General features: G+C 35.9%; 1 protein-coding gene across 4 annotated transcripts in view; it reads left to right on the top strand.

Annotated features, from left to right (window-relative positions):
- LOC126778796 (tau-tubulin kinase homolog Asator) overlaps positions 1-27,265 on the top strand; it is a 74,024-nt gene that overhangs the window by 28,213 nt on the left and 18,546 nt on the right. For all 4 annotated transcript variants that reach the window (XM_050502469.1, XM_050502468.1, XM_050502466.1 and 1 more), the window contains exons 2-11: positions 5,069-5,339; positions 17,392-17,486; positions 18,377-18,459; positions 19,199-19,260; positions 19,722-19,860; positions 20,517-20,667; positions 22,169-22,310; positions 24,045-24,117; positions 24,992-25,121; positions 26,383-26,522. In XM_050502469.1, coding sequence (XP_050358426.1) covers positions 5,284-5,339; positions 17,392-17,486; positions 18,377-18,459; positions 19,199-19,260; positions 19,722-19,860; positions 20,517-20,667; positions 22,169-22,310; positions 24,045-24,117; positions 24,992-25,121; positions 26,383-26,522 — 1,071 coding nt within the window. In that variant the 5' untranslated portion in view covers positions 5,069-5,283. The remainder of the gene's footprint in view (positions 1-5,068; positions 5,340-17,391; positions 17,487-18,376; positions 18,460-19,198; positions 19,261-19,721; positions 19,861-20,516; positions 20,668-22,168; positions 22,311-24,044; positions 24,118-24,991; positions 25,122-26,382; positions 26,523-27,265) is intronic.

Here is a 27,265-nt window from a genome sequence, read left to right as displayed (position 1 = left end):
TTTTCTTTACACGAGCACGAGATGAATAATAAACACAAATAAAGCACATGAAAATTCTGCGGTGCTTGCCTGGATTTGAACAACATTTCATCGGTTGAAATTTTCATCTCCTACTAGGCCATTAAAGCTATATTAACGAAGTATAATATAGTATTGTGCCACTCACACATAAGGGAGTAGAGAGCGCATGACGTCATAAGAGGGCGTCATGGCGTTTTCCGTCACGGAGTACGAGTCTGTCTTACCCCCGATGCGCCAATAGATGCTACACATAAATAAAATAAAATTGAAAACACGTTTATATTCTTTGTAATAACAATATTAATAGTAATTCTATTATTATATACGAATGCGCAATGTTTAGTCTGGATCGCAAAGCCGTGTCTAATTTAGTATCAACTTTAGCGAAACATTTAAAATAAATATATTCAAAAGTCGACGAAGTATTATGATGTAATATATGACTTCCTCGATCTCAGTGTTTGTAGTTTAATTACATTTTTTTTTCAATGTCACGATTTGTCCTTTTCATTGGGTGGCAGCCATTTGTATGTGACGTAATGTATTATTTTGTAATTCTCGTGTAAAATGTTAAAATTTTTGTGTAAATTTACAAGTAATATATACTTTTTTTAATAATATTTATTTATTTTTCATTTTAAAATATAAATCATACTACGTGCGAAGTATTACGACTTCACATAGGCTTTTGTTCTTGCTTTCTTTTTGTGTGTATGAGTAATTTGAAATACAAAAAGTCAATATCCCCTGAAAAATATATTTAAATTAATACATTCATACAGCCACAGTGTATTTTCGATAATGCCGCTATACATTTATTATGATACCGTTTGTACCCGCGGCTTCATCCCCCTGAAGAAGAGTGTTAGGCATATTTTTTGTGCTCCTCGTGTACGCAAAACTTCATAATACTCGGTTTAATAGTTAAAATGCTTAAACGTAACAAATAAACGAACTTACTTTCGAATTTATAAAATTAGTTATAATTTCCGTACCGAACCGTAAACTGTCATTTATTGCCCAGAACTTACGAGTTTTAGGCGGTATGAGAAATGGTTTATTCTTCATATAATTCCGATAACTAAGCAGTGATTAGGTCATCAAGCAAGACCCCAATCTCCGCTACCTGTAAAACAAATAAATAAAAACTGTGAACACTTTGCCAATCTATCTAACCCCCCCCCCCCCTTTATATATAAACTTTACACTTAACAATATATATTATATTATATATAATATAAACCTTCCTTATTATAATTTATCGTTAATAAATTCCAAATAATTGCAAAAAAACTATTTTCGGAATCCAATCATGCAGTCCTTTGATCTCGTGCGCGTAATGAGTTTGTTTAAGTGAAGTTCCTTTGTTGAATGATAAAGAAAAAATACGTACAGAGCGTTAACCTTTTGATTAATTTAACACACATATATATAAAGAACCAAAACTGAAGTTGCGGGTTCAAATCCATCAAGCATAGTTTTATTAAGCCTACGATGCCGTCTTATCCGGTTTGGCATCAAAAACTGCATGCTTTTGTGATGCTACGAAACTAGTAGTTTATACAATTAACTGTATAACAAAAGATTACTTTGTCAATAATCTATTTTAAAATAACAGTGGGAGTTGAAACAGAAACGCTGATATGCCCCAAATAAATCCGTGTCCCAGTTAAATTGATATATGATCACGATTGACAATTCATAATCGTTGTTACCCGTTAAGAATCTTTATTTTAACCCCTTAGTTGAATTGCCTAGACGTGGGACATTTACAATAATAATAATAATATCCTGGGACATTATTCATACACGGCCATCTGATCCCAAACTAAGCAGAGCTTGTACGATGGAAACCAGACAACTGATATACTACATATACTACTTTTCTTTTGTAAATACATACTTATATAGATAATTACACCCATACTCAGGACAAACAGACACGTTCATGCACACAAATGTCTGTCCTGGGTGGGAATCGAAACCACATACTTCGGCGTGAAAGGCAAGTATCTACCGCTAAGTATCAAGTAGCTACGCCAACCGGCCCAGAATGATATTTTACTTTAGTGAAACTGTATTCACTTCACTTACAAACTTCACTTGTCTAAGTGTAAGACTGCCTATGAATAAAAAAAAAATATAGTATATATATAAAAGATGGAGATGATCCGAGATGGCCCAGTGGTAAGAACGCGTGAATTTTAACCGATAATCGTTGGTTCAAACCCGGGCAAACACCACTGAATTTTCATGTGCTTAATTTGTGTTTATTATTATTCATCTGGTGCATGACGGTGAAGGAAAACATCGTGAGGAAACCTGCTTGTGTCGAATTTCACTGAAATTCTGCCACGTGTAAACCACCAACCCGCATTGGAGCAGCGTGGTGGAATAAGCAAACTTTCTCCTCAAAAGGGGAGAGGAGGCCTTAGCCCAGCAGTGGGACATTCACAGGCTTTTACTGTATATTGTATATTAAGCATCCAGAAGTAAAACTGGTTTTACAAAAACCTCAATTTGGTCTTTTAAAAGTATAACACTTAATCATATAAATTGATGTAAAAAACTCACTGTTTTCAACAAATCACAAGTCTCGTCCATAATTAATTACTTAATTACTTTACCTTTCAATCCGCTTCAAAAGTAATAATAAATATTTATATTAATATTATTATTAAGCAGCTGCTTATCATCGCATCGCCCGCTGCTTCGCCCGCGTCAAATACACAAACAAACATGCATAATACACCCAACATTTCGTATTTTACTGGTGGTAGGGCTTTGTGCCAGCTCGTCTGGGTAGGTACCGCCCACTCGTCAGATATTCTACCGCAAAACAGCAGTACTTAACATTGTTGTGTTCCGGTTTGAAGGGTGAGTGGTGTAATTACAGGCACAAAGGACATAACATCTTGGTTTTTTTTTTATAGAATAGGAAGGTGGACGAGCATATGGGCCACCTGATGGTAAGTGGTCACCAAACGCCCTTAGACCTTGGCATTGTAAGAAATGTCAACCATCGCTTATAGCCAATGCGCCACCAACCTTGAGAACTAAGATTTTATGTCCCTTGTGCCTGTAATTACACTGGCTCACTCACCCTTCAAACCAGAACACAACTATATCATGTACTGCTGTTTTGCGGTAGAATATCTGATGAGTGGGTGGTACCTACCCAGACGAGCTTGCACAAAGCCCTACCACTAGTAAAGAAGGTTCCCAAGGTTGGTGTTGCATTGGCGATGTAAGCGATGGTTAACATTTTTTGCCAATGTTCCTTGTTGTAAGTGTGAAGTTGAAGTACTCCGATATATATGAACTATGTTTAATAACGATCTCAATTAGGATTACACGTGCGTTAGAGGCGAAGTTCCGATAGTGACTCTTGAGCGCGTTAGCGTGCAGGGAACATTATACAAACAAATCAAAAATGCTAACGTAATAAATAACAAATGAACGTATAGGCACAATTTCTTACAATGTCAATGTCTATGGGCGTTGGTGACTACTTACCATCAGGTGGCTCGTCCGCCTAACCATACATTAAAAAAAAATAAAAACAAATTATTATATTTGTTATATTATTATTCTAGTAATTAAAGAAAAATGGATATACTAAATTATTGTAATGGCTCGTTATATACTATATTAGGTGGAGTATTTCCATTTGTTAGGACACCAATTGTATTTGGCAAGACGTGAAAATGCCACATATATGTGCCTATGGATAAACAAGCAGCAAGTCATAGGAAAAAAAACTAAACAATTTTATGCAAACTGTATTAAACCTGAAAACTAATGAATAGGTAACCTTAAAAGTAAAAATTAAAAAGTAATCATTTATAAAATTCAAAACATAAATATTAAGTTTAAAATAACAGAGTGAAATAACATCCGAGCTAAAAAATTGCAACCTCATACCAAAAAGTATTCAATAATTGTAATTATTAAATTTATGAAACCATCTAAAACAATCAAACGAGATGAAACATAAATTGACTTATTAAGCACACGGCACACCGCCATCCGTGGACTACCGCAATGGCCGCAACAAACATACTGAACTTTAAATTTTGATAACAAATTTTTGATGAAATAAAGACTAAACGTTACCTTGAAATACCTCTTATAATAATTCAATTACTTCAATTTGCAAATTTTAGCCGTTATAAAGATGACCCCTGGACAATATATATATATATATATATATATATATATATATATATATTGTTTTGGTTTTAATAACTCGCAAAAAACTGTATAAATTAACTTAAGAGGCAATTATTTTAAAATCAAAGACAGACATTTAATTTTATTTATTTGTATAAAGTAAAGATTTACAATGGGCTTGTAATCAAACTCACGCTTGACCGAAAGCTACTAGGCCTTTTTTTGCATAAAAGGTTTCAATAACACCTTAGAATGTTATGTCTTCTATATGTTTTCTTATTTTTTACTATAATATATATATTATTAATTGTCGTTGTAGTTTGTTGTAATTTGTTGTTATTCATAGGTATGAAAAAAATACAATTGGTTTTTGTCTTTAATATTATAAAATAAGTAGCTACATTTGTATTCTTTTTCATGGTTAATTATTAATATTATATATATATATATTATATATATATAATATATATATATAATATATTATATATATATATATATATATATATATATATATATATATATATATATATATATATATATATATATATATATATATTATATATATATAATTAACCATGAAAAAAATCGCGCCAAAAAGTTTATAATAACTGAAGTATTTTCTTTTTATTCCATTTTAATCCATTTAGGATTACATTAACTCTGTATTTATTCTCATTAATTATCATAACCTTAGCAGCACATTTTAATAGATAATAATTAATGCGTTACTTTAAAGCGTATGACAGCTTGACATCATTCGCCATTAAAACGCTTTCCCGCCAATTTGCGCTATCAAAAATATAGAGAATAATTTATTATTATTTCATAGTTGTTTCTTGTACAATCATTAAAAAATCATTTTCTTTTGTTGCAGGTTCAACAAAACCACTACGAAATACGAAAAAACTATTCAAGTCTTCGATTACCTAAATTCTTTTTATCGAAAATATTTTTCATTAATTAATTTAATTAAAAAAGAGAATGCTGACCATTTGTAGTGCGAAAAATTTGTTTTGTGCTCTCGGTAGTTAGATAAAGTGTAGAAAAAGATAAATATATACATATATAGTGGCTGAGGAAAAGAAAGAGATGTCGCTTGTTGCACCAAGAAGGGTTCAGTTGGACTGGGCTCATTCCATACCATGGTAAGTTGCTTGCTTTTAAAATCAAATAACTAAATATTCGGTTTTAAGACAATTTTGAAGACAAAAAAGATTGCCATTTTATAGAACTAACATTTTTATCAACTTATTATACATGTAGAATATAAATATAGTACAAAGTAAGACATGGGTTCTAAATGAAATCCAACTGGCACAATTGTTCATTTAGTAATTATTTATAAAATTTAATAAAACTACTTTGATTTAAAAAAAAAATATAAATTGTATTGATATTACAAGGAATAAAACCTGCAATTTTAAGAATCTTGTTATTAATAATATTCTGAAAAATAAAAAAAAACGAATGAGTAATAATTATATCATTCAATACGTAGCTAATCAAGTAAAAAATTAAATCTTATTGCGGTTAGCAGGAAGTAATTTATTTTAATTTGTAAAGCATATAAAAACTACAGTACTGTATAAGTAATTACATGTGTAATTATTGAATGAATGTGTGAGAGAAGAAACAAGGCATAGACTAAAAAGTAATAAATAAATTGCTAACCGCACAAATAAATATCTATGAGCAATTTAATTTAGGATTTAGGCACATAAAATAAACGTCGATATTTCATTACACTTTAGAGTAGCTTAGAGCCTAGAGAAAAGAGCATATAACCACATTACCCGTGCAAAATATTATAATATAAGGTTAAAATTTTTATTTTTGAGATAACTTGGCAAGTATTGAAAAAACCTCTTATAAATGCATTTTAACCTCGTATTTATTTAAGATTTTTGGGTATAAAAGATTCATACAAGTTGCATGTCTCCGCGTATCACATTGCACATGTTTTTTGATAATTTAGTATTATAAATTTTATATTTGCTATATTAAAAATATTTAACTGCAATGTTCCAATTAAAATTAAAAAAAAAGTGAAAATAAACTACGATAGAGGTCGTTGCCCTCACTGTAGCTATCTTCTGACAGCTTACGAAAAAACCCGTCCCGTCAGCTGTGCGACTGGAGCGCACTTCACTACGTCAAAAAGACCTGTCATGGCTCCGCTATCGATCTTCGTTCCGTGCTAAAATCACGAGAAAAAGCGAAAAATATGTCGCACAACGCGATGAAACACGTCAACCGCATCGCGAGAGAGTTTTTAATGACGAAACAATAAAATACGACAAAATAGTTTTCTCGTTCAGTGTTTTTTCAGTGAGTTTTCAACGTATCTAAATTTATTCGGACCGACCTATCTCGTTTTTCTGGGTGAGTATTGCATTATTCCCACGCATTTAAATTGCGAAAGTAATTTTTAGATACTTGGTACAATAACACGAAATTATCGGGCGGTTTTTAATAAGAAAAATCTTCGAGAATTGTTAAAAATCGATTATATGTGGGTGGGATAATACGAAATATATCTTTCTCGTTTCCGTATAACCCGACCGATTAAAAAAGTGACGTAACGCTATGATACTGCATAGCGTCATAGTGCAGACAATTGGGTCGGGTTGCTATAGTCATCTCTTTTTAGCATTGATACCCGATATTTTTTTTCTGATTTTCTTTGAATTATTGATATTTTCCTAAATAAAACTAATGTAAATAATTTGTTTAACATAATCAGGGAAATACTAGATGTAGTTCAATGCCTATAATATGAATAAAAAGACTAAAAATCTATAAATATAGATCGATTAAAATGTTACTAATAGATGGATTTTATATTGTTTTTGTAATAAATATTCTTATTTATAATACGCTACGTTCGTAATACAGCTTTTAATATAACTTAAAGTTTTTACCATTCCATCTGTTTCGTAAACGTTTCATAATATTTATATGTATTGATTATCAATTTATCACCTTTTTAAAAAAATTAATTATGAGGTATATGAAAAAGTTCTTAAAGACTGATAAAAATAATTATCTGTATTTTATTTTTTCATGCACGTCAGTCTTCTGATGACAATTTTTTATAATTTAAATATTTAACTTAAAATTTCGAGATATTTTTGTAAAACCATCATGTGCCATTTTATGATTTTTGATGGCTTTTTTTTTTTATTGAATATAATAAAGCACATAAGAAAATGTCAGCCTGATTTTTAATAGTCATCTCCCAACTGACATAAATATTTTTAATGTAAGAAATATTATTAAAACATATTATTATAAAACATTATTATTAAAGTGCCCTTTGTGCCTGTGATTACACTGACTCACTCGCCCTTTGAATAAGAACTTGGTTGAATAAGCAATTGCTGTGTCCATTAAGTCTGCAGAATTGATTAGCTTAATACTTAACCAATTGCACTTGAAAGCCTTAAAGACAAGTTAAGTGTATATTTAAACAAATGAGGGATTTATTTACTTAATAAAATTATTTAATATTGTGTGATAGTGTAATTGAGAGATGAGATGGAGTAGTGGCTTAAGATATTCGAACGCTAAACTGCAATACTTAGTATTTTTAAAAGAATGGTTAATATTTCTTACATCGTCAATGTCTATGGACGGTGGTGATCACTTAACATCACGTAAGCACTGCTGAATTGTCATGATGTGCTTAATTTGTGTTTATAATTCATCTCTGCTCGGCGGTGACTGAAAAATCGTCATTGTAAGGAAATCTGCATGTGCTTCAATGCGTATTGGTGAATACCCATATGGCAAATTTTCATTGATTGTGGTGGAATATTCTTCTAAATTTCTCCTCAAATAGTGAGAAGACCTTAGCCCAGCAGTGGGACATTAATGGGCTCTGTGTTTTTGTTTAAATTGAAAAATCCAATAGTTCTTCAACTAATTGAATTTAAACTGTTCTGTACATATTGTATTGAGTATAGTGCCAAACCCTCCCCTCTTCAAGCATCAGCGTAATGACTTAGATATACCATTGAATGGGTACTAAAGGTATCGGAAGAAGTTGATTTGGTTATAATGGCCTTATAGAAGATTGCACTCCATCATTGTCGGTAATTTTACAAGTGACATCCTTGTATAGATGCACAATACTCTGAGCCGTTATTCATTCTATGACTTGTATCTGACAAGTGGCTCAACTAAACATGTATAAATTAATTTTATAATAATAATTTCTACTACAATAAAAATAGACTAGTAATATTATAGGAAAAATACTTTAAACTATACAAATTTTTAAATTTATTTAAGTAAGGCTGACAAGCAATTGTTCCACCAGACCCTCTTCTTACACCTTTACACCGTAAAACGATCAAGCATGAGATGCACTCATCATTCAAATTGGATCAGCTATACAAAGTGGTCAAAGAAGTCCTGTTTGACAGTTGACTGAATTAGGGGGATCACCTACTAGTTAGTATCTATGTTATTATTGTCACAGATAATATACCCATTATTAAAAACAGAGTATCTGCACTATGTAGTCTATTTTAATCTGTAATTTGCATTATTTTCCTGATGTCTCAGGTTACTGTTACGGCATTCCCATAATTGATATGGTCTTGCTTACAGTCAAGTTCATTGATAGTCTTTATAAGTATAAGAAATGGCCCAGTGGTAAGAACACGTGAATCTTAACCCACGATCGTGGGTTCAAACCCGGGAAGCACCTCTGAATTTTCGTTTGCTTAATTTGTGATTATAATTCATCTCGTGCTTGACGGTGAAGGAAAACATCGTGAGGAAATCTGCATGTGTCTAATTTCACTAAAATGCAGCGACATGTGTATTCCACCAAACCGCATTGGAGCAGCGTGGCTCTAATATAAGCTCCAAACCATCTCCTCAAAAAGGGAGAGGAGGCCTTAGACCAGCAGTGGGACATTCAGAGGTCGTTACGAATTTATAAGTATAAATAATTATTGATAAGGGTGTAGACAAAAAAAAGTTTCAGTAGCAGAATTTGGAATTGGATAGTTTTTTATTATATAAAAAATTAGACAGACGACCTTTTAACGACCTGTTAAGTTTTCCTTACAAGTTAGTTGGCTAACTAACTTTGGGAATTAAGATGTTATGTCTCCTATTACATATTTACTTTAAGTTACACTGGCTCACTCACACTTCAAACCGGAGCACAACAATACTACAATACTATTGCTGTTTGGCGGTAGAATATATGATGAGTGGATGTTACCTATCAGGACTGCCTTGTTGGTCTAGTGGCTTGATGTAACGCCGCAGACCCGGAGGTCCTGGATTCAATTCCCAGGTCGGGCTAATAAAAAGTTATTGGGTTTTTCTGTCAGAAAATTCTCAGTAGCAGCCCGGAGTCTGGAAGTTGACACTTCCCGTCAACCGTTGCCCGTCTCCTTATATCTCTCCGTTGGTGTTGGATTGTCGTCCGATCGGATTAGAATTGATAATGCACTTGTGTAATACGTCTTGCTAGATAGCTAGACTTATGACAGCCCTCAAGACCGAAATCGATCAGGGGAACCAACTGTTACGTCAAGCTGGGAACAAGCTGTTACGTGTGATTACTGCAACTCAATAACCCCATGATTTTAAACCAGGTTTTTGGAATTAGCGGCTTCACAAGCTACTACTAAACAGAAATAGGTCAAAACGTCATTCCATTAAGATTTATCTTAACAATGAGTCCAAGTGTTAAGGGCTCTTAGATGACTGACATGTATAACATGATTAGGAGCTAATTTAGGTCAAGTGAATCTTAAAAGATTGGGGGCCAGACCCAAGGACAAGCACTGATTATTTCATGGTCTTTATATTGTGCTTATAATCTTGTATTTAGCGGTGAAGGTATGAGGTAACGTCCAGAGCTAGTCATTAAGGTAAAACAAATAACAGCCAGTAAATGCTCCAGTGCTGAGCTGAGGCCCACTTGAAGAGAAGGTTAGCAACCAATTAAATTCCAATAAATATTTGTTATATGTTTGTTACGCTTTCACTTCCTTACGCCTCCCCCCCCCCCCCCATATCACACGTGGTTGTAAACTAGTGGTGTTTAGAAATAACTCGTATTTGTGGTGTAGTGTGATATTTTTTATAATTATAGACTGGATATAAGGTTGCACACCTCTTGAACATATTAGATAGGTATCGTAACCATCTATGTATATATATACATGACTTTAGATAAAGTAATATAAAACTGTAGTATATAATATATAACTAATCGCCCCGGCTGCCCACGGGTAGATAAGAAGTAAAATGTATTTTGGATAGGGTTTGCGTATAATCCGTTCTTAGTGAGCGTCTACGTCGGAGAGGGATGTGACAATTTTTTTCAGAGTGTCACGGTAGCACGCGCAAACGATCTCCTGTGGCGATTCTCGTTAAGACGGGTAGGGTACCGCTGGTTTTTTAGTGGGTGTTCCGATGTTCGGCGCGGACTCCGGCGCCTTGGTTGGTATATGTTTTTTTTTTTAATTGTGATAATAATTTTTGTATATGTCATAACTTTTTGTCTTGTCTCAACAAGATTGAATTTAAACTTGCGGTAGCTTCTGATTAGAGGCGATAATAAATCGTCAAAAAACTCTAGTTTTTATTTTTCATAAAATTACATAAGTTTTTTATTAAATTCAATTTTAATTATTATTTATATTGAAAATCAATATTATCTTATCATATCCACAATCGTCATCGTAATTTCCCATTTTAATCATTTTTTTTAATGAGATATATTTATTAATTGGCAAAGGTATTTGCAGAATCTGATCATGGAAACGAACACCTCGCCCAGGTTAGGTCGTATCGACCACAAATACGCCTCGATCGTAAAATAACTATTGTTAGACTTTTCTAGCCACTATAAACAACTTCAAAGAATTTTAAGAAAATGTTTCTATATAAAAACTTTAAAGGTTAATCGGGAGAAGAATATACTTCATTGATTATATTAGCCCGTTTGTGATGGGATTTATGCTTGATGCTTCGGTTACACTAGCGTTGCTCATCACTGCTTCCATCATGGGTCGATTCGTGATGTTATATAGTATATAACATTTCTAAATAAATTGACTTGCATAGAACTATTTTTGCTGGTTTGACTGTTAGATCCTGAGATTTTTAAGATTTTGAACGCGTTAGTTCAAACAGACTTCCGCTTCATACTGACATTGCCAGATTTTTGTGCGCACAGATAGCGAATTGAAACGCGATTGAAAAATTGACCCTAAAATAAATAAATTTTGCCAGTAAAAGTTATTCGGAAAACTTTGCTAATAGTAATATATTTGCTATAGGGCATTCTGTTCAAGTTTCTGTCAGAAAATTGCTCGCGTCTTAGGAATTTTACTTTGTCATATTTTAACAGTTTTTTCAATTAATATTAAATTGGCTTTGTCTTAACAAATATGGTGGTCCCTTTATTATTAAATCACGTATTCGTATCAAATATTCAGTACAAATAATTTATATATAAAGTATACATACATATGTGTGTGTATATATATATATATATATATATATATATATATATACATGGCTTTTTGCAAGTTGGCCTTAGTATCTACCACTCACTTATCATATATTCTACCGCCAAGCAGCAATACTTTTTATTGTTGCGTTCCGTTTTGGCGAGTGAGCCAGTGTTACCACAGGCACAACGGACATAACATTTAAGTACCCATGATATGTGGTTCATTGGAGATGGAAGGGATGGTTAATATTTCTTTACAATGCCAAAGTCTATGGGGGTGGTAACCGCTTATCACCAGGTGGCCCACGTTTAAGTCAGCCTTCATAACAATGTGCCTTATGTCTGCACTTATACATAAGGGTCCATAAAGAGAATTGTCGTCGAACCACCATATGTACTCGTTTTAAGAATTGATATAAACAATTACTTCCTCACAGCTTCTACCTATAAATAGCCTGATCCAATCACAAGGGCAGTTAAGATAAATAAACAACGCTGACATTGAATTGACATGATATCATTAATCTTGAACAATAAATAATCTGTGGTATTCATTATGGATTTGTGAAAAAAAAGCGTTTCGTATATCGGCGAATTTGTTATCGGAACTTTGGAAGTAAAATTAAAGTGGATATAAATAGTTAAGTGGAATAGTGTTGTATTATAAATACAGATAAATTAGTCAAAAACAGTTTACGGTATACGTAAATCTAAGGTTTGTTTATCTTTCCTGCTTCGATCGCAATAGGCTACACTGAATATGATCTTCAAGAGAAACTACTTAAGTATATAAGTAAAATAAGAACAAACATACCATGCAGGTTCAAGTAAATAGCTACAAATAAGGAATATCAAGCGAATGGAGTCGCCTGAACAGTTTTATTACATCGATACTATTAGCATATTTAAACGCGAATATTATTGATTTTTTACTTCCAATAGCAAACAATAAACATTGTAATTAAATAATAAGAAAAATACACTGGCCTCCAAAAAAATCGACCCACCTACATTTTTTGTAAAAAAGCTATCGTATGGTTTTAAACTACCACTTATTTATATTTTTAAGATTGATAATGAAAAAATGCAATTGTAGGATTGTACAAAAACAGAAATAGTGCGCAAAAAATAGGTTTTTAGGTAAATATGTGACAAAACACGAAAACACAAAATTTTACGCAATTTTATTTTTTTGTGTACAAAACGATTATGCCGTTTGTTTTTAAATTTGGGTGCCTAAATCTTACTTTAATAGGGAGTGTTTCCTCCTCTTGACCTAATCACTGCCTGCATACGCCTATTAAGTGACCTGATTAGCTTTTTAATGTTTTTCTGTGGGGTCCGTTGCCATTCTTCAGTTAGGGCAGCTTCCAGTTGATTCAGGGTTTCTGGAATTGGATTTCGTGCTCGAACCGTATGTTTTAGCTGGTCCCAGAGGTGCTCTATCGGGTTTAAGTCCGGACTATTGGCTGGCCACTGCATAACTGGAATTTCGACTTGCCTGAGATAGTCTTTAACAATTCTAGCGACGTGAGGTCGTGCGTTGTCGTGCATAAGTTGGAAATTATCCCCAATATATCCAGCGTAAGGCATCACATGAGGCTCCAGAATGTCCGTTATGTAAGTTTCAGCATTAACAACACGATTACGGAAAAAACCAGCTCTGTGCGTCCCGTCAAAGAAATACCTCCCCAAAACATTGTAGAGCCTCCACCAAATCGGACTGTTTCTCGAATGCAACACTGAGAGTAGCGTTCTCCTGGCTTTCGCATGACGTTACGTCGTCCATCAGAGCCTACTAGAGACATTCGGCTTTCATCACTGAACAATACTGTCTCCCATTGGTCCAGTGTCCAATCGACGTGCTGCCTAGCAAATTGTAGTCTTGCTTGTCGATGGGATGCTGTGAGTTTTGGTCCTGTTGCTGGCTTGTGAGGGGTTAAGTTTTGCTCTCGAAGTCTTCTTCTTACAGTATTTTCACTCACAGACACTCCACGACTTTCTCGGAGTCTACCTTGAACGTCAACAGCCGAAAGATGTCGGTTTCTTAAAGACGTCAAACCAATAAAACAGTCATCGGTCGGGTTCGTGACACGCCCCCTGCCAGATCCTGGTCTCCGGCGATACTCCCCAGTCTCCAAGTAGCGTTTGTACACTCTTCGCACCGCTGAACGACTTAATTTTAGTGTTCTAGCCACATTTCGCTGACTTAACCCCTCATGAATAAGAGCTACGACTTGAGCAGCTTCTGCTTCAGTAGTATCCATTTTTTATGTTTAAGCTTATTAAAATTATTGTTTCAACAAAGTTTCATACACTTAATCAATAATAAACATCGAACCGAGATGACTCCGCGTTAAGAACTGGAAATAAACTAACCATGCACTTTGTGCACAAAGTAACGTTTTCTTAACAATACTTTAAATATATTCCAAATATCCTCAATAACACTTACAACTCCTCCAAATCAATATCAAGTGGGTAATAAAATGTTAAATGTATGTCCCATAAGTAAAACAATCCACCTAGGTCGTCGCATAGTTAAGATAACAACTTTGTAAGTAAAAAAATACGGGTGGGTCGATTTTTTTGGCGGCCAGTGTATGTTTTAAAATTGAATATAAAGCACTATTTATTGTGTTTAATGTTGATTTGATTGGTGGCTAGATTTTCTTGGGAAGTTATTGGTTATTTAGTATGCCAAATTGAGACAGACTGATAAAAAACAGAAACGGATAGTATGTTAAGGGCGTGACCCATTTTTTCAGGTAAGGTCAGTAGGTGGAAAAACCTTCAAAAGGTACACGGGCTCCTGGGGAGAAAGTGGGTTCGATGGCTGTCTTCTGCCCGGAATGGTTACGGAATCTTTCTGACATGACGCATAACTCTAAAAGGGATCTGTTGTAGTTGAGTTAATACCTGACCGGTTATAAAAGAATAAATTCAGTTGTCAATAACGTGATATTTTTAATATACAACAGGATGGAAGAGACACGTCTCAATTTCAACATACCGAGTTCCTCCTCTCATGGAAAGGCAGAAACTTCTCTCGAGCCTAACCTCTTTAGCGGCGTTTCACACGTATCCAACAGAGTTTTCTTTGGGGAGAGAGAGTAAATCTGTTGGATTACAAGCAATTAAAACACACTTGAAAAAAAAAAGTAGAAACGCGGAAAAAACGCAATTAATGTAGGATTTCAGTTATCTTAGTGATAACTGAAATCCTACATATTGGTTTTCTACGTTTGATATTTCGCAAGTATTATAATTGCGAAACGGTTCTTTTCCTTGGTTTTCCGTTGACGGATTGATATTTTGCATGATAATGATTATGTCCTCCTGACCGATTTTTTCCACTGCGGCCAATCTCAAGAGTTATCCGTCGCTGGACTTATAATGCACAAGAGTATGCGCAACCACAGATACGCTTTATTCCCTCAATCTCAATCTGATGGGACGTTTAGATAAGACCGGTAAGAGTTCAGGCGCAGGAGCTACGGCTAGACGTGCTTTCTGCGGCACTTAGTATTTCGTACTTGTAAAATTCATACAAAAGCTACCATTTCCAATTTCCCACTTTCTTAGGGAATGCTTACGTTTTAATTAATTTCAGATTTTTAGACTGTGTTTTAGTCAGGACAAATGATTTTTTAAGTATAGATTAGGTTTACTAGTGATTCATGATCGTGTGAGTGAGCCTTCGTTATGGTTAATACTACACATTAATTAAAGCTGACATCACACTATGATCTGTCAAACGTTACGCCCTATTTGCTTGTAATACACTGAGTCATTGAAATTAGTTGAAAGCGAAGATTTTACAAATAATTTACTTTTGACAAGGCGACGATGACAATTATATCTACGGATACACAAGTGTACTGACTATTGCCTTACACTCAGAACCCCATGGGTTCACGACCAGAGTCATTAGGCCCATCGCCAATTTTACGTGCTTTCCGAGGCACGCGAGTGCTAACACTGCTAAATAGCAAACTTCAGGGTGCTGCTGATGGATTATCGATACAATGATTTTATGGTGCCTAGAGTTAAGATATCAAAATCATTATGAGACAGCCTAGAGACTTACCAGTCACTCTAGTCATCATAAATCGTCACCATAAATTATTATTGGTGTTTATAATTAATATCGTGTTTGGTAGCAGAGGAGGTAGTAAACATCGTGAGAAAACTAACATATGTCCCACATATGTATCACCCTGCATTGGAGCGTGAGGAATAAGATAGCTTAAGATAACTTCACCCCAGCAGTGTTACATTTGTGTTACACACATTGCTGTCACTTTACACTAAATATACAGACGACGAGAACCTCCTCCTTTGAAATTCTTGAGAGGGTTTTTATGAAGACTTAACTCTAATTATGTTTGACCTCCCGCGAAATGAATATGCAGAACCCTCCTTTGTTCCTCTGAATAGTGCGCAAGACAATATTGAGATTCTCTTTATGAATAATAACCTCAACGTTTTGATGGCAGTTTAAGTCATTAAAACAACACTTTTTATATAAAAAATAAATGAAATTTATCTGTCTGTGATTTCAATATAATAGACAGAAATAAAAAAATAATTATTGTTTATGATTTAAGAATTTATAAAGCTTTAAACATAAAAGTATATACTTAAACTAACAACTCCCCTCACCTTGTAGTTCCTATGTTCATTTATTGAGTACGACTATTTTACATTGCTTTTTATTTTTTTAATTCTGTTTAGTCATTACGTGTTTTGTTTGCTTTTTATTGTTTATATTACGTGTTTGACGTGGTCTCCTATAATTGAAGGTGCATATATATTTGAAAATATTATTTGATGAAGTAATGATCTCGTATCACCTTTGTTGGAGATCCTTAATATTTTATTTTTTATCCTTAATATTTATGTTGATATGTTAACCCAAACAGACTAACAGACAGAATATCTTAGAACTTCGATAACTTAGAAAAAAAATAATGATCGTTTTGGCTTTAATAACTCACAAACAGCAATCCTTACTAATATTATAAATGGGAAAGTGAGTTTGTTATGATTTCACGTCATAAATACTCAACCAGTTATCATGAAATTTTGCATACGCGTTAAGCGGTACAGAAGGATAGAGTATATACGTCGTGAGATAGCAGCACTGAGCGCTTTCTATCGACTGTATCACGGCGAGTGCTCTGAGGAATTATTCTCTCTAATCCCTGCTTCCCCCTTCCTTCTTAAGTCCACGCGAGCTGGTTCTCGATGTCACCGCCTAACTGTGACATCAATTCCATCGCGTACAAAGAAATTTGGCAACTCCTTTCTTTGTCGCACTTCCAAAAAATGGAATTCCTTACCAGCTCACGTGTTCCCCTCCTCTTACAACCCGGGTTCCTTCAAACGAGGCGTGAAGAGGCATCTTGCGGGCCGGCAAGGCGAAGGCGGCTAGTGCAGAACGTTTTTCCCGTCTGTACTGGCCGTCGTCGCGTTTGGACTCTACTACCACTTACCATCAGGTGGAGTAGAGTCATTTGCCCTCCCGGCGAATATAAAAAAAAAAAAAATAACAATTCTGCCTCCAAATTCCCCCTTACACGTGGGCGACACTTATCTAAAGCACGTAAATTCGCGCTTCTTTCTTCGTTTTTTTTTTTTCAATTATTTTATTAAGACATAAACAGTATATAATGTAGCCTAATGTATGATTATATTCTTTTCAGGGAACAAGAACCAGGCTGTGGAAGGGAGCCGTCTTTCAAGGGGGAGACACACAGATTACACACACACACACAGTTACAGAACCGAAACCAATCAGGTAACCTATTTCAATTTGACACTGCACTCCGTTGCCTCTAGTGTTCTACGAGCTTTAATAAATTGCCCTATGCTTCGGCTCGATACGTCATAAGTGCCATTTATAGTTTTATCTTAATTACACCTAACTACCTAGAGATGGCCCTGTGGTAAGAACGCGTGAATCTTAACCGATGATCGTGGGTTCAAACCCGGGCAAGCACCACTGAATTTTCATGTGCTTAATTTGTGATTATAATTCATCTCGTGCTTTACGGTGAAGGAAAACATCGTGAGGAAACCTGCATGTGTCTAATTTCACTGAAATTCTGCCACATGTGAATTCTACCAACCCGCATTGGAGCAGCGTGGTGGAATAAGCTCCAAACCTTCTCCTCAAAAAGAGGAGAGGAGGCCTTTAGCCCAGCAGTGGGACATTCACAGGCTGTTACGGTTACGGCAACCTAGAGATTATGTTACAAATTCTTCAATATCAGATGTTCTCTTTATGTAATTTTGCTCGGATGTTTGCAATTAACTGTACGTATAAATATATCAAGAAATATTATATACTAGTGTCCAGTGTCTTGATTCCGATTAATTTGAAATCGTTCCAAAAAGTCTGCATCCCGAACCATTGATAGTTTCTCGTGGAACTTTATGATTTTTACAAGGACATTATTTGTTTATAACAAAAAGCAACAGCTTGTTATTGTCCCACTGATAGGACCTTCCCTCTTTTTAAGGGGAAACTTTGATGCTTATTCCACGATGACAAGTCCTTCCTTGCAGTTCAAGGTTGCTTCATAGCAAATTTCATTTTTGGTTTAGTGATTTCGCCGTGAAAGCCTAACAGACAGATATATTAGTATAGACATTATAATAATATTGTTATATTTAATCTATTTGTAGAATCTTCATCATCATCAGCGGATACAGCATCCCAGGGCTCGGGTTCGGCGCCCGCGGCCCGCTCCAGGAGACATGAACCCCAGGTAATCATTTTATATATAAATCTTACCTTACTATTATATATAAATACGTATTACGTATATAAAGATGTACATTTTGTTTGTCTGTTGATTATACGTATCACAGCTAAAACTATATTTCAAAATTGATGTAATATATTTGTTTTTATATTGTATAGGTAGGCAGAAGAGCGTATGGGCCACCTGATGGTAAGTGGTCACCAACGCCCATACACATTGGCACTGTAAGAATTGTTAACCTTCGCTTACATCATCAATGCGCCACCTTAAAAACTAAGATGTTATGTCTCTGGTGCCTATAATTACACTGGCTCACTCACCTTTCAAACCGGAACACAACAATACCAAGTACTGCTGTTATGCGGTAGAATATCTAATGAGTGGGTGGTACCCAGACGAGCTTGTACAAAGTCCTACTACCAGGAAATGTATGTTACTGTATATATAAATATATATATCTGCGTCGACTTAAACAAGATGCTTGATCTGATTTCTCTTTCTTTCTCTTGATTGATATCTCGATGCTGTTCCCTATGTGTAACCAAAAACCTGCCTTACTTCTTCGCTTAGAATAGGCAATATTATTATATATGCTATCACAGTGTAATTAATTCCATTATACGTGTAACTGGCATGTATGTAACGTAGGTGTGTATGTGCAGGGTGAGGGGGGGGCTGGATTACCGCTTGTGGATAGATAGAAGTAATGTTTACTTAAGTATTTTTATTTTTTTGTTCACAGAGAGAAGAGCGGCAGGTCGAAGCCGCCAGCGTTCGGAGAGTTCAACCGAATCCTTTATTGAGGTATTTCGAAGATTTTTGTTTCATTCGAATACATTTTTATAATTTTCATTTGGTCTTATTTTTATTATTTTAACTGCCTCGTTGGGTTTAGTGGCTTGATGTAAGGCCGCAGATTCGGAGCTCCTGGGCTCAGGTCGAGCCAATAAAATGTTATTGGGTTTTTCTGTCAGAAAATTCTCAGTAGCAGCCCGGGGTCTGGAAGTTGGAAGTGTCTACACTCCCGTGTAGTCTGCACCTGAACTCTTTCCGGTCGTGTCGGATTGCCGTCCCATCGGATTATGAGATTTAGGGAATAGAGAGTGCAGGGTCTCAATGACCCAGTGGCTGTTGTCGTCACCTTAAAAAAATCCGATTATCGTCACTAGATGGCGCTGTTTTCATACTGTATATTTAACATAAACTCACAATAAATATACCGTTCTCTTAATTTGTATAATAAGTAATATTATTATTGTTATTAGATCTCGTACACTACCAAACTTCGGTAAGAATCGCTCACGAGACGCGTCTCGCTGCGACACCTCGCGTCGCGCGCACCACATCACGATGGCGACCGAGGACCTGCTGCAGCCGGGACACGTCGTCAAGGAGAGGTGGAAGGTGAGGCATACGACATGGCTTAAATCCTTGATTCATTGGTGCCAATATGAGCAGGTCTGAAATTGTAACAGCCTTGCGGCTTCGCTCCGGACACATTCCGCTGAATAGTTTTGCCTCCTTAATTGGTAAGGCGGTGTAATCTGCTTGCGCAGATTGCAATAAGAATGAGGATGTATACCATATATTGGCAGAATGTGTCCGAAATGAAGCAGAAATAAATGTTTTATTAATAAGATTTAATATTAATTTATTAGATATAGGAGCTTTTAACAGCATACTGGCCTATCCTGTCTCGGATCAGGCTAGAATGTTATATAGAGAAGTACAAGCTTGATTAAGACATAGAATTATTTAAATTTTGTTATTTATAAGGTTGATTTTGTACTGGATCTTTTATGTTTAGTTATTCCTATAGGGGTGGCATGATCACTCGGTGACCAAATCCCTCTAAAATAAAGATTAGAAAAAGAAAAAAAAAACATGGTTAAAAATTGCGGGTAAAGCCGTTAGATTTTACATTGTGCCTGTAGTTACACTGGCTCACTCACCCTATAAACCAGAATATAACAATATTAATTATTGCTGATTGGCGCTAGAATAAAGTCCTACCACCAAGTGACGATATTTGTAAAAAAAATAAGTCTCGTTGTAACCAGGTAGTGAAGAAAATTGGTGGTGGCGGTTTTGGGGAGATCTATGAGGGTCTCGACCTCGTGACCCAGGAACAGGTCGCCTTAAAGGTGGAATCAGCTAGACAGCCAAAGCAAGTTCTGAAAATGGAAGTCGCCGTCTTGAAAAAGTTGCAAGGTAATATAAAAATAATAAAATATATATTATAAAAACACTGACCATCAAGGAATGTTGTCATGCATAAAAAGGGGGTTCGTGGCTCGGAGGTCACAAGCACTCCTCACTAGTGTAGGGCAACTCAAGGTTAGTGCGCCTGCCATCCTCAGGGCAACCTGAATACGCGAGGGCCGAACTTAATTCATCCACTGTACATTTAGTATAAGTTACATCTTTAAAATTTTAGTGCCAATGTCTAGATGACAACTTACCATCAGGATGATTGATTTGTAAAGTAAAAGCATTTTTAATTCTCTTAGTTATCGATTTTTTTTATAGAATAGGAAGGCGGACGAGCATATGGGCCACCTGATGGTAAGTGGTCACCAAACGCCCTTAGACATTGGCATTGTAAGAAATGTCAACCATCGCTTACATAGCCAATGCGCTACCAACCTTGGGAACTAAGATGTTATGTCCCTTGTGCCTGTAATTACACTGGCTCACTCACCCTTCAAACCGGAACACAACAATATCAAGTATTGTTGTTTTGCGGTAGAATATCTGATGAGACGGTGGTACCTACCCAGACGAGCTTGCACAAAGCCCTACCACCAGTAAATATTTTCATAAAAGAATATATATATAAATATATATATATATATATATATATATATATATTTGAGTTCTATTAAATAGGAAATGTATTATTGGTTAAAGGTATGTTATAAGTTCCAAAACTTTTGGAAGTTTTGGGGCTACTCCATATGGATTTGTGGATATACAAAAATCATAATTGACGAGCCGGTTGGCGTGGTTGGTAGAACACTTGCCTTTCACGCCGAAGGTTGTGGGTTCGATTCCCACCCAGGACAGACATTTGTGTGCATGAACATCTGTCTGTTTGTCCTGAGTATGTGTGTAATTATCTATATAAGTATGTATTTACAAAAGAAAAGTAGTATATGTAGTATATCAGTTGTCTGGTTTCCATAGTACAAGCTTTATACAAGCTTAATTTGGGATCAGATGGCCGTGTGTGAAAAATGTCCCAGGATATTATATTATAATCCATGGTAAATAGGTGGGGAACGCTTTGCGAATGCTTGGGGTGCTGTCGTACCCACTAACTACCACTAACACAAGCTCTCTTAATATGGAGGACAATTGTATTTAGTTTTTTTGTTTCTAATGTATCAGGTAAAGAGTCGAGATGCCCTAGTGGTTAGAACTCGTGAATCTTAACCGATGATCGTGGGTTCAAACCCGGGCAAGCACCACTGAATGTTCATGTGCTTCATTCGTGTTTATATTTCATCTCGTGCTTGACATTGAAGGAAAACATCGTGAGGAAACCTGCATGTGTCTAATTTCATTGAAATTCTGCCACATGTGTATTCTACCAAACCGCATTGGAGCAGCGTGGTGGAATAAGCTCCAAACCTTCTCCTCAAAAGGGAGAGGAGGCCTTAGCCCAGCAGTGGGCCTTTAACAGGCTGTTACTGTTACTGTACTGTTACAGGTAAAGAACACGTCTGCCGCTTCATCGGCTGCGGTAGGAACGCGCGCTTCAACTACGTCGTGATGCAGCTGCAGGGCCGCAACCTGGCCGAGCTGCGGCGCGCGCAGCCCCGCGGCGCCTTCTCGCTCTCCACCACGCTGCGGTGAGCGAGCCGGCTGGTGGCGCCGTCTAGCGACCCACCGCTACTCAGCGCTCTCGATATTAATCCTTTACATAAAATCGATAGGAAAAAAAACATTAAAATGTACTAAAGTTTTTGAGTCTGTCCGCTGAGCGAGTGCGTTTCAGACGTCTGTCAGTTTGTCGCGTCTTGTGATATACTGCGTAAACAAACGGTCATAACCTCGTAACAAGCGCTGTGTTGATTTTAACTTTTTTTTTTTTTTTAATATATATATTTACTTATCGCTAAATGATAACATTTAGTTTAAGATAACATTCAGTATTTATATAGATTTTAATTGTTATTTGTTAGTAATGATAAACTATTATTATATTTTTAACATTAAAAATATCAAGTCGTATTTATATTTTATTCGAGTAGAATGTCACAAGCACTTTAGATTCGACATTTTACAATTTCAGTTCTTATATAAAACTATCCGTTCGAAACGTAGATTCTACCGAGAGGTACCGGCAAGAATCTTAATGTTACTTTTTAAAAATCAAAAGATAAAATGTTATAATCGATTGTTTTAAGGTAGATGATGTATATCATGTTTTATTAGAATGTAATAAATATAGAGACCCTAGTTGAGCATTGATAAATAGATTTCAGCTATGTCGGTTAAATGTCGGAGTTATGCAAAGTGCTTGACGGTGAAGGAAAAACTTGGGAGAGGCCTATTTTTTTTTTTTTTTATAGAATAGGAAGGCGGACGAGCATATGCGCCACCTGATGGTAAGTGGTCACCAACGCTCTTAGACATTGGCATTGTAAGAAATGTCAACCATCGTTTACATATCCAATGCGCCACCAACCTTGGGAACTAAGATTTTATGTCCCTTGTGCCTGTAATTACACTGGCTCACTCACCCTTCAAACCGGAACACAACAATATCAAGTATTGCTGTTTTGCGGTAGAATATCTGATGAGTGGGTGGTACCTACCCAGACGAGCTTGCACAAAGCCCTACCACCAGTAGTAGGCCAAAGCAATACGCTGTATGATTGTCAATATGCAAACTAATTATAAAAACTATAAGATAAAATTTGATATTGAGATAGATTAAGATACGATTTGTTTGAGATGCCGCAAGGATAAAAAAAAATGTAATAATCATCATTCAAATCAAATCAGAACATTTTTATTCAAATCGACTTTTACAAGTATGAATCATCAAGCGCTGCCTATTCGGTTTTCTATCGAGAAAAACCGCCAAATATTATATATGTATATATATATATCCTGTATGAAAATTAACGAATACCTCAAGCTTTCTAGCATTTATAAAATCATGTACAGTATAATAAGGATTGACGGGACGCTTGGCGTGGTTGGCATATACTTGCCTTTCACGCCGAACGCTGTGGGATCGATTCCCACCCAGGACAGACATTTGTGTGCATGAACATGTCTGTTTGTCCTGAGTCTGGGTGTAATTATCTATATAAGTATGTATTTGCAAAAGAAAAGTAGTATATGTAGTATATCAGCTGTCTGGTTTCCATAGTACGAGCTCTGCTTAGTTTTGGATCAGATGGCCGTGTGTGAATAATGTCCCGGGATATTATTAAATTATTTATTAATATTTTTTTAACAAATTTAGTTATTGGTGAATCTTGACACTGACTTGTGATGTTCTCACAGCTACCGGACTTTGTGATATTTTTTTCTTTCTTAATTAAATGTTTTTTTATCTTTATCCTTTCCAGACTCGGACTTCAAATATTGAAAGCAATAGATTCCATACATTCAGTTGGTTTCCTACACAGAGATATAAAGCCTGTAAGTACCTCAAAGTGGTATTGGTACCACCTAAATCTTCATATATTATTTTTAAATTTTACTAGTGGTATGTGGTATCTTCTATTATCCTCTGACTATATTAAAATAAGTACCGGCCGGTGAATGTCCCACTTTTGTGATAATGGCATTAGAGGAGATTTTGGAGCTTATTTTACCACGCTGCTACAATGACGAGCCGGTTGGTGTGGTTGGTGGACGCTTGCCTTTCACGCCGAAGGTTGTGCGTTTGATTCCCACCCAGGATATTTGTGTGCATGAACATGTCTGTTCGTCCTGAGTCTGGGTGTAATTATCTATATAAGTATGTATTCACAAAAGAAGAATAGTATATGTAGTATATCAGTTGTCTGGTTTCCATAGCACGAGCTTTGTACAAGCTTAATTTGGGATCAGATGGCTTATTGTATGGATGGATTATTATAATGAGGGGTTGGTGGATACTAAGAGGGTATCTTAGAATACATCCTCCCATCTGGTTAGGTATCCCTATGGTGGGGGAAGTAAGCGAGTCTTATTCCCCAGTATTCATCGGCGTGATAGTCGTGCTGAGACTAAAAAGTTCAGCAAATGACCTTGAACCTCAACCAATCAAATAAAATTGCCTGTAGGAAGCGGAAATTTATAATCGAAATGTAATAAACTCGAAATGGATCTAGTAATGAAATGAATTATATAACGGGCTTGCTTATTTAGGTTGCTTATCTGTTTAGTTAAACACATATTTCTCTCTTTCTATTATTATCGATTTGACATTCGAAAGAAGAAGACAGCATCGTTTCACTAATGACCCGCTATGCTAATTTTTTAACTAAGGTGTTTAAGAAATAATGTGTGTTCTTGTTTCAAATTACAGAGTAATTTCAGCATCGGTCGTCACCCGTCGAATTGTCGTAGGGTCTATATGCTAGATTTCGGTCTAGCCAGGCAGTATACGACGAGCAACGGGCAGGTTCGACCGCCGAGGGCCGCTGCGGGTTTCAGAGGTACTACTTTGATTATAAGGATGTAACCACATCGATATCGGTAGAGCTTTGACAAATCATCATATTCAGTCCAAATTAATCCACTGCTGGACATAGGCCTCCTCGTAGGCGCGCCAATTCTCCCGGTCCTGTGCTAGTCTCATCCATTGTGCACCCGCCATTTTCCTAAAATCGTCTGACCATCGGGCGGGTGGTCTGCCCACTGGTCTTTTTGCTTCTCTAGTACAGAAACAGCCTGTTAATATCCCACTGCTGGGCTAAGGCCTCCTCTCCTTTTTGAGACGAAGGTTTGGAGCTTATTTCACCACGCTGCTTCAATGTGGGTTGGTAGAATACACATGTGGCATAATTTCAATGAAATTAGACACATGCAGGTTTCCTCACGATGTTTTCCTTCACCGTCAAGCACGAGATGAATTATAAACACAAATTAAGCACATGAATATTCAGTGGTGCTTGCCCGGGTTTGAACCCACGATCATCGGTTAAGATTCACGCGTTCTAACCACTGGGCCATCTCGGCTTCTCATCATAGGCTTTGACAAATACTAGTCGATAAATATCGATCGACCTGAGCTCGCCATTAGTATCGTTAAAAACGTAATCAATCAAATCATTGTTTGATCAAACGTCCCTGACAAAAATCTTTATTCAATGTAGCACACTCCCTTAATGTGCGTTACACTTGCTTAATGATGTCATAAAACTACCATTGGTTCGGAAATAAACACATCAGAGCTGAAAAGAACCGGAAATACTCAGCGATTTTTATATATATATATATCATATTTTATAATTATTGGTGTTATACAATAATCTTTATATATATAATTTTTCTGTACGTGTGTTTGACACTAAATCCTCCAAAACGGCTAGACCGATTTGGATGAAATTTTGTGCGTATATTTCAATGCGTTCCTGGTTGTTTTGAAAAACATTAAGACCCGGTAGGTGGCGCTGCTGTCGGTATGTCACCAAATGAAAAAATGTCTATGGCATGACGTCTGCCGGTTCCGCTAGTATAATTATATATTTATTAAATTGACTTGAAGATAATCGTTTCATACCAGTAACTTTACTGGTGAGTAAGAACTTTCTTACAGTGCCAATATCTATGGGCGATGGTGACCACTTGCCATCAGCCCATTTGCCCATCCACCTACCTATTTTATAAAAAAAGCCCGCAATAGTCCTCATAAAACCCATTTGAATATATTGATATATAATGATTTTGATATAATCGAACATTTTATCATTTCAGGCACAGTCCGCTACGCTTCCATCAATGCCCACAAGAACAAGGAGATGGGGAGACACGACGATCTCTGGTCGTTGTTCTACATGCTGGTCGAGTTCGTCAACGGGCAGCTACCCTGGAGGAAGATTAAGGACAAGGAACAAGTGCGTTATATATATATATATATATATATATATATATATATATATATATATATTAAATTTTAGTTAGTTACTACCTTTTGTTTCTGTTTTTGTTTTATGTTCTTTATTTAAATATTTTTATTTTCTGTTCTTAATCTATTTTTGATTTGTATATTTTGTAATTGTGTTTGTGAATGGCGTGTTCTCCTGTAATTGGTTGTGCATAGTTTGTTTTAATATAATGTAAAAAGTGATTTGACTGTGTCTTATGTAGAACTGTTGGAGATCCAAATAAATAAATAAATATTAATACTGGTTATAGTCGTAGTTGTTATATACATTGTTATATACATTGTTATATACCGAATAAGGAGAGGATAGCGAGTAAAGATAAATAAACCTAAGATTTGCTAATAACTCTGCTTTCTTACCACTGGCCCAGTGGTAGAACGCGTGAATCTTAACCGATGATCGTGGGTTCAAGCCCGGGCAAGCACCACTGACTTTTCATGTGCTTAATTTGTAATTATAATTCATCTCGTGCTTTACGGTGAAGGAAAACATCGTGAGGAAACCTGCATGTGTCCAATTTCACTGAAATTCTGCCACATGTGTATTCCACCAACCCGCACTGGAGCAGCGTGGTGGAATAAGCTCCAAACCTTCTCCTCAAAAAAAGGGAGAGGAGGCCTTAGCCCGGCAGTGGGACATTTACAGGCTGTTACTGTTACTGTTATGTACACTACAAACAGTTCTCGATTAAT

The sequence above is a fragment of the Nymphalis io genome, chromosome 27 (genome assembly GCF_905147045.1).
Source record: "Nymphalis io chromosome 27, ilAglIoxx1.1, whole genome shotgun sequence".
NCBI classification, from domain to species: domain Eukaryota; kingdom Metazoa; phylum Arthropoda; class Insecta; order Lepidoptera; family Nymphalidae; genus Nymphalis; species Nymphalis io.
The sequence above is the reverse complement of the archived record's forward strand: the minus strand, read 5'-3'. Positions and strand labels throughout refer to the sequence as shown.